The sequence below is a fragment of the Ranitomeya variabilis genome, chromosome 4 (genome assembly GCF_051348905.1).
Source record: "Ranitomeya variabilis isolate aRanVar5 chromosome 4, aRanVar5.hap1, whole genome shotgun sequence".
NCBI lineage: Eukaryota > Metazoa > Chordata > Amphibia > Anura > Dendrobatidae > Ranitomeya > Ranitomeya variabilis.
In genome coordinates this window covers 254,456,584-254,465,103 of record NC_135235.1, presented here as the reverse complement: position 1 = coordinate 254,465,103, position 8,520 = coordinate 254,456,584, and the positions used below count along the sequence as shown (strand labels likewise).

The following is an 8,520-nucleotide window of genomic DNA, read 5'->3' as shown; positions in this document are numbered from 1 at the left end:
TGCGATGCGGACGACACCACACTGCTCGCTCAGCCGCCCTCCTGGGGAGGCAGGGAGAAAGATTGCACCCTGAATCCCTGAATGCTGTATCTGAAAAAGAAAAGCCAAAACGTTAATAAAAACAACAAAACCTGTAAAGGAATCAAGATTAGCAGCGGATCTGAAGATCCAGGTCTGCCTCCTACAGACACTAAGCACAAACTGAGGTGCTTGGTGCCTGTCGGTGGGTGTATACTGCCGGGGAGGAGCTACGCCTTTTCCTTTTTTGCATAGTGTCAGCCTCCTAGCAGCAGCAGCAGCATACACCCATGGTTGTCCTGTGTCCCCCAATGAAGCAATAAAGAAAGTAAAATCTGATTCACACTGACCGAGTTGGATGCTGTATCTAAAGTTTGCGGCCATATTGCCAAGCTTCGATTCTATAGCACTTGCTTTATAACGGGACACAATGGCCGGGTCGACACTAAGATATAGGCAGAGTTACACACCAGTCAGATGTGGATCGATAAACTGGTTATTTGCATGGGGCCTGCAGCTGGTTATAGTATACCAGGGTGTGTGAAAACAAGAAGTCGGAAAAGACACATGTGGTTAATCTTTAGGAGTGACTTTTGTTTAACCAAAACATTTATTACATTTATTTATTAAACTGGAAACATTCACTTTAATACAATGATAAACCAATTCGGGCGCAGGGTTAAATCTATGGTCACTACGTCTTATGAAATGTTTTCTGAAATCAAGTATGTGTCACCCGTGGGTTTAGCAGATAATATTTTCTGAAACCAGTGTCACAAGGGGAGCAACAGATGTTTCCTTCAGGGATGACTATTGACCCAAGTAGTAGTACCCGGCCCTTATGATGTAGTGACAACAATATTTCTTCTTCAGATCAGGACTGTATTCAGAAACAGCATTAAGAAAACCAGGAAAGAGGTTTCTCAAAAAAAAAAAAAAAAACGAATTACAAAAGAACACTGGCTGTCCCTTCTATATCAAAGTTACCATTCAGTAGAGTCCATGACAGAAATTCCTGGGTCCCCACCGTCCCCGAGAACAGCTCAACATCCGCTGACCACATCAACTACTCACCTAACTGAGCCAGAGCAATAAAAGGAAACCGGGAACTAATACTTAACACCAACATGAGTCTGGGGTCAGGCATTAAAAATGTCACAACAGAGACTCCATGTGATCATGTGACAGACATGACAACTTTTTGATTAGCAACTATGTCATCCAATTTCTTTTTTATCTTAAGGAAATGTCTCTTGAACTCCAGTCCATCACCCTATAAAACAAAAACAATAGTGATTAGAGAACAAGGAAAAGATTAACACATTTACAAACATTAAAGGGGTTATACGGTGAAAACAATAACCTAACCGCAGAATCAGTGCTAACGTATTGATTGGTTGGTCAAGACCCCCAACAAACAGGTAGAAGGGTCACTTTTACACCAGTTAGGGTGGAGCGACATTGCACATGTCCATCCTGCACTACTTTCATTCCCTATGGGATGCCGAGTGCTGCATTCCGCTTTTCCAGCAGCCTCAGAGGATGCAAAGCTCCTGCGTCATTTTGTAACGGGGATAAAAGCGTCTTGTTCTGCCAATCCAGCGGTTGGACCCCACCAATCAGTAACTTACCACCAATGCTGTATATAGAGGATAACTTTTTTTCACCGGACAACCCCTTTAATAGGGAATCTGTCAAAATTTTAGCTCCCCAAACCATTAGTGATTGTGAATCGCTTTAAAAGATAAGCCAGTGGATACTTTATAATCCTAAAACGCTGCTCCAGCAATGAAAAGGTAAGTTGTGTCTGGAAGTGCTTCATGGATGATGTGGCTTGTTAATAGGTCTTTTGCTCTGGGACACCGCCATTGACCTGTCAATCATCCAGCGGACGGTGCTGGTAGGTAGTAAATACAATTGAGGCTGAGAATCTAGAAGTGCATCTCATAACGCCTCAACGCACTTCCAGACAACGTCAAAATGCGATTTTTCTCTGCATCATCTTCAGATCTAGAGGTCACATAACTCCAGCGTCTTCATGTTATTATACCTTGGAAAGTCGGAAGTCCAATAATATGCGCTCCTCCAACTCAACTATATTAACTTTAAATATCAGCTTGCTGTTTCTCCGATCAGTGGTTGAAATGGTCACCTGATAAAAAGAAAAAAAAAAAATCAGTCATTGGCATTAAAGGGCCACTGTCACCCCCCCTCCAGCCGTTATAAACTAAAAGAGCCACCTTGTGCAGCAGTAATGCTGCATTCTAACAAGGTGGCTCTTTTAGTGTTAGGTTCAAGTATACCCCAAATAAAGCGTTTTTATACTTAGCCACAATTCCTGTCTCTAGCCAGGGAGGCGGGTCCTCACTCCCCAGCTTGGCCAGCTCTGCTTGATGGCAGAGGATCTGGCCAAGCTGGGGAGTGAGGACCCGCCTACGTGGATAGAGACAGGAATTGTGGCTAAGTATAAAAACGCTTTATTTGGGGTATACTTGAACCTAAAACTAAAAGAGCCACCTTGTTAGAATGCAGCATTACTGCTGCACAAGGTGGCTCTTTTAGTTTATAACGGCTGGAGGGGGGTGACAGTGGCCCTTTAAGCCTATATAACGGCTTGCAATTCAGAAGTTCGTACACCCACCAAGTTGACACAGCATTTCTTCCAGACATAACCCATCTTTTCACAAGTCTCCTTCAGACTGCTGTACGAAGTCTCTGCATCCACTTTAGTAAAGAAGCGGGTCATCCTTTTAACTAACCGCTGCCATGGGTTCTGTGGATGGACAAAGCAATGATTGATGAGTGAATTACAGAAAAAACAAGATGTCGGAAAGAGAATATTAGCAAGAGTTGTATTACCTGTGAGGAGCCCGGCGTCCCCAGTAACTGGCTGCTCAGCAGCATGTTCTCAGGGCAGGCCGGCTGTGAGAAACTGAATCCTTTCCCCTGCACTAGTTTATCTATATGAGACGTACTGCTGTCCCAGGCGGGGAGGGCTGTGCGAGGCTCAGGCTGGGTACTGGAATAGATCACCTTCTCTTCACTGCAACAAAAAGACAGCTTTATTACAGAAGAATGATCAGATACTGCTGCATTAAGCAATCGCTCCAGTATAAAGCAACCATTTCTTTGTTAAAGGGGTTGTCCGGTATACAATCACTGTGTGTGCCTGCAAACTTCTGAATCTTCACATTGTGTACACCACACACTGCTAGGATTTTCAAGTATTGCCGGCAAGAGCAAGTGACTGATTTTTTTTTTTACTTTTGGACTTGTAATGAGAGAGGTCAAGCATGTCGGCATGTGACCACATAAATGCAAAATGCATACTTGCGGTCAAATGACGGCTGCTCTCGTCAACAATACCAAAGAATCCCGACAGTGTGCAGTGCAAGATATCTGCAAAGTAAATACAGCAGAAAATTGCAGATACTTTGCACGTGGTAACATGGCCTTAAACTAAGCCAATTAATTGGTGGGGGTCTAAAGGCCCCGTCACACATAGCGAGATCGCTAGCGAGATCGCTGCTGAGTCACAAGTTTTGTGACGCAACAGCGACCTCAGTAGCGATCTCGCTATGTGTGACACGTACCAGCGACCCGGCCCCTGCTGCGAGATCGCTGGTCGTGTCGGAATGGCCTGGACCTTTTTTTGGTCGTTGAGGTCCCGCTGACATCGCTGAATCGGTGTGTGTGACACCGATCCAGCGATGTCTTCACTGGTAACCAGGGTAAACATCGGGTTACTAAGCGCAGGGCCGCGCTTAGTAACCCGATGTTTACCCTGGTTACCAGCGTAAATTAAAAAAAACCCAAATACTACATACTCACCATCTGATGTCCGTCAGGTCCCTTGCCGTCTGCTTCCTGCTCTGACTGAGTGCCGCCGTACAGTGAGAGCACAGCACAGCAGTGACGTCACCGCTGCGCTCTGCTCTCACTGTACGGCGGCACTCAGTCAGAGCAGGAAGCAGACGGCAAGGGACCTGACGGACATCAGATGGTGAGTATGTACTGTTTGTTTTTTTTGGTAACCAGGGTAAACATCGGGTTACTAAGCGCGGCCCTGCGCTTAGTAACCCGATGTTTACCCTGGTTACCCGGGTGCTGCAGGGGGACTTCGGCATCGTTGAAGACAGTTTCAACGATGCCGAAGTCGTTCCCCTGATCGTTGGTCGCTGGAGAGAGCTGTCTGTGTGACAGCTCCCCAGCGATCACACAGCGACTTACCAACGATCACGGCCAGGTCGTATCGCTGGTCGTGATCGTTGGTAAATCGCTATGTGTGACGGGGCCTTTAGGACTGAAGCACTCTGCTGATACATAAGCAAGTGCAGAGTTGTGTGGAAGGTTGATCTTGTGTCTATAGGTTTTGCATGCTCCTGCCCGATGGTCTGAACAAGGAGTGCGGCGGAGTCTAAAAACCCGGACCCATTCTGATCAATAGTGCATTTAAAAGAGGCTTTAAAATATTACAACATTTTAAAGCTAGCCAATACCGAAACCTTCTTAGGTATGTGAAACACTACAAGCCAGAATATTTTAATATACCACATTTTTCTGCTGAGAGAAGATGTACCTGTAAGAGAACAGAGACAAATCCATATCAGACCGAATGTGTTTGCTGAGAAGTCCGGGAGTTTCTAACCCTCCTGATGACACAAGGCTTCTCTTTATACCTATGGGCAGTAAAAAAAAGTGAAATCCTTAAAAAAAAAAAAAAAAAAAAAGAAAATCCTTTGACAATTCGAAAAAAAAAAAAATTAAAACTTAAACCACTCCCTTTACCACAATACAACCTAACATACCCTTCTTGGGTGGCTTAGTGAACCAACGGTCCTTCTTGATTTCTGGAATAGTAAGCCTTGAACCAGGGAATTCAGATAACATCTTGCACAGCAACGCTGGAAAGAAGGGGATGAGAGGTCAGTGTTATTGCAGGTCTGTGGCGGGGTTCTGGTTCTCGAGCTACGCAGCTCAAAAAAGAAAAATCGACATCTTGAGAAATTAACGGCAATTTTATGAGTAAAAATGAGAGAAAACAGGTACCCAGAGGTGCAGCGTCAATCTTCTTCCATGGAGTCAGGTAATGCTTCGATTCCTTCCAGTCACAGTATTCTTGACAGGCGTCATTTGGCTGATCCCATGGTAATTCTGCCAATAAAAGTTAATAAGTAGGACATACTATTCTTCCATGGGTCAGTCTAATAGACCAATATTCTGTCCAAAACCACCATATTCATGGATAATGGAAACCATTTGGTTCATGTAAGTTTTACCCTAATAAGCTCTATCAGCTCTAACAGTGGTGGTGTTATTAGGATGGAAACTCAGCAATGGGATCAGCGTGGACATGAAATGGATACACAAAGCTTGTTCTTTCATCATGCCTCTAGTAATGTCCCCACAAGTCACCCACTTATAAATTTACAAAGAAAATACAAATTAAGTCTCTGTGAGGATACTTTAATGTACATTTACAAGTTAAGCAAACGAGGAAGATTTGTCCAGTATCACAAAATTTCTGCCAACTTACCACCAGCCAACATGGCTGTCAGTACGATTCCACAGGACCAGACATCCACAGGCTCAGCGTGAAACCCCCGCGTCTTAATGAGTTCAGGTGCCACGTACGGCAGCGTCCCACACATCTTGTTCAACATGCGCTCCCGTCCATTATGTCTAAATACAGTTGCTAATCCAAAATCGGAGATCTTCAGCTGATCTGGATTAAAAAAAAAAAAAAAAAAAAGCATATATATATATATATATATATATATATATATATATATATATATATATATATATATATATATACACATATACATATATATATATATATACACATATATACATACATATATATATATATATATATATATATATATATACATACATACACGTACATGCACACATATATATATATATACACATGTGTATATATATATATATATATATATATACGTATATATGTATATATATATATATATATATATATATATATATATATATATATATATATATATATATATATATATATATATATATATATATATATATATATATATATATATATATATATATATATATATTTATTTTTTTTTTTTTTTGGCTCATCAACACTCCAAAGCCCCCAATACACAATAGGCAGCTGTCACCAAAGTGGAAGGTTGTCCAACAGATCTCCTCCACTAATAAGAACGAATGATATCAGTGGGTTTAGGCCGCTTAAGGCCCCCCCATAAACAATCTAAAGTGTCTACATATTGAAGGAAATTTAGGATATATTCCATTGGAGTTTTTTCCTCTCATCCCCTGTAAACCTCGGCAGAATCGTGCACGTCTAAAATACGTCAAGTGCACATAGCCTAATAATATTTGCTTGTGAAGGAAGCAGTAATATTTTAGTGCTCATATGTTTATATAATGAGCCATAAAATCAACTTTATAGTCAGATAGATTAACCCTAACTGGCTGCACAGTATAGATCTAGATAAGATAAATCGGGAGTTGGTGGAATTTTTTGAGCTGAATGATGGGAGTGTAGATGCTCTTACTGTATGGGAAGCCATGAAGGCTGCTGTTTAGAGACATTAGTAGATGTAAGCGGAAGTCGAGAGAGGCAGAGAAGGCAGCGATTGATGGGTTGAGGGCAGCAGAGGATGAGATGGTGTCACTGGGTACTCCAGAAGCTGGGAAGAGATTAAAGGCAGCTCAAAGTCATCTGAAAAATTTTGCTGGGTAAAGCTGAAAGGAAGCGGGAATTCATGAAGCTGGCTTATCAGGAGGGTGAAACTGTAGGTCACATGCTGTCGCTGGCGGCTTCTGCACAGAGAAGTACTTCGTTTGTCCATTCTCTGGTTTTCGGAAGTGGTAAGAGTGTCTCAGACTCCAGAGATTTTGGAGGTTTTTGCGGATTTTTACGAGGACCTATATTCCTCTCGGGTGGATGGGACGGTGGGAGACACAGTGGCGTTCCTTGAGGGACTGGAGCTCCCAAGGTTGAGTGATGCAGAGAGAGGGCTTGGAGGCTCCTATCACGGAGGAGGAACTGGGTCGGGCATTACAGTCTATGGCTAATGGGAAGGCGCCTGGAGTAGATGGGTTTCCTGCTGAGATCTATAAACATATGGGGGAAGTGCTAATTCCCAGATTAAAGGCGGTCCTAGAGGAGGCTAAGGGTACCGTCACACAGTGCCATTTTCATCGCTACGACGGTACGATTCGTGACGTTCTAGCGATATCGTTACGATATCGTTGTGTCTGACACGCAGCAGCGATCAGGGACCCTGCTGAGAATCGTACGTCGTACCAGATCGTTTGGAACTTTCGTTCGTCGCTTGATCACCCGCTGACATCGCTGGATCGTTGTGTGCGACACCGATCCAGCGATGTGTTCGCTTGTAACCAGGGTAAACATCGGGTAACTAAGCGCAGGGCCGCGCTTAGTAACCCGATGTTTACCCTGGTTACCAGCGTAAACATAAAAACGTAAACCGTAAACGTAAAAAAAAAAAAAAACAGTACATACTCACATTCCGGTGTCTGTCCTCCGGCGTCTCAGCTTCTCTGCACTGTGAGCGCCTGCCGGCCGGAAAGCGAGCACAGCGGTGACGTCACTGCTCTGCTTTCCGGCTATGGTGCTTACACAGTGCAGAGAAGCAGAACGCCAGGGGACAGACACCGGAATGTAAGTATGTACAGTTTGGTTTTTTTTACGTTTACGCTGGTAACCAGGGTAAACATCGGGTTACTAAGCGCGGCTCTGCGCTTAGTAACCCGATGTTTACCCTGGTTACCCGGGGACTTCGGCATCGCTCCAGCGCCGTGATTGCAAAGTGTGACCGCAGTCTACGACGCTGGAGCGATAATCATACGACGCTGCGACGTCACGGATCGTGCCGTCGTAGCGATGAAAATGGCACTGTGTGACGGTACCCTAAGACTAGGGAGTGTCTGCCTACATCCATGAGAGAGGCCATAATAGCGGTGATTCCTAAGGAGGGGAAAGACTTGGGGCAACCTGAGTCATATCGGCCAATCTCCTTGCTCACTATAGATGTCAAGATTCTGGCCAAGGTGTTGGCGATGAGGTTGACGAGTGTAATCTCCGGCCTAGTGCACCCAGACCAATCTGGCTTTATGCCTGATAGATCCACGGCGGTCAACCTACGGAGGCTATTTATGAATCTGCAGCTTAGGTCTGATAACTGTGGCCAGAGAGTTATTGCACCTTTAGACGCCCATAAGGCATTCGACAGTGTGGAATAGGGGTATTTCTTCAGGTGTTGCAATATATGGGGTTTGGCTTGCAGTTTGTGTCCTGGATTCGGCTGCTGTATTCGCAGCCGATGGCCAGAGTCCGGGTGAATGGGGAGTTATCACGGACTATACAATTAGCTAGAGGCAGGGATGTCCGCTCTCTCCTCTTGTTTGCCCTGGCCGTGGAGCCATTGGCTACTAAACTTCGACAGTCTGACGAGGTGTCTGGGTTTAAATATG

At 44.2% G+C, this 8,520-nt stretch overlaps 1 protein-coding gene across 1 annotated transcript in view; it reads right to left on the bottom strand.

Annotated features, from left to right (window-relative positions):
* Nucleotides 1-593: 593 nt before the first annotated feature.
* CHEK1 (checkpoint kinase 1) overlaps nucleotides 594-8,520 on the bottom strand; it is a 28,495-nt gene continuing 20,568 nt past the window's right edge. Inside the window, exons 6-13 of the mRNA XM_077249526.1 lie at nucleotides 5,555-5,743; nucleotides 5,068-5,172; nucleotides 4,827-4,922; nucleotides 4,598-4,697; nucleotides 2,878-3,061; nucleotides 2,660-2,791; nucleotides 2,069-2,170; nucleotides 594-1,291 (exon numbers count right to left, since the gene is read on the bottom strand). Of these exons, the coding sequence (XP_077105641.1) occupies nucleotides 1,196-1,291; nucleotides 2,069-2,170; nucleotides 2,660-2,791; nucleotides 2,878-3,061; nucleotides 4,598-4,697; nucleotides 4,827-4,922; nucleotides 5,068-5,172; nucleotides 5,555-5,743 (1,004 nt within the window). The 3' untranslated portion in view covers nucleotides 594-1,195. The remainder of the gene's footprint in view (nucleotides 1,292-2,068; nucleotides 2,171-2,659; nucleotides 2,792-2,877; nucleotides 3,062-4,597; nucleotides 4,698-4,826; nucleotides 4,923-5,067; nucleotides 5,173-5,554; nucleotides 5,744-8,520) is intronic.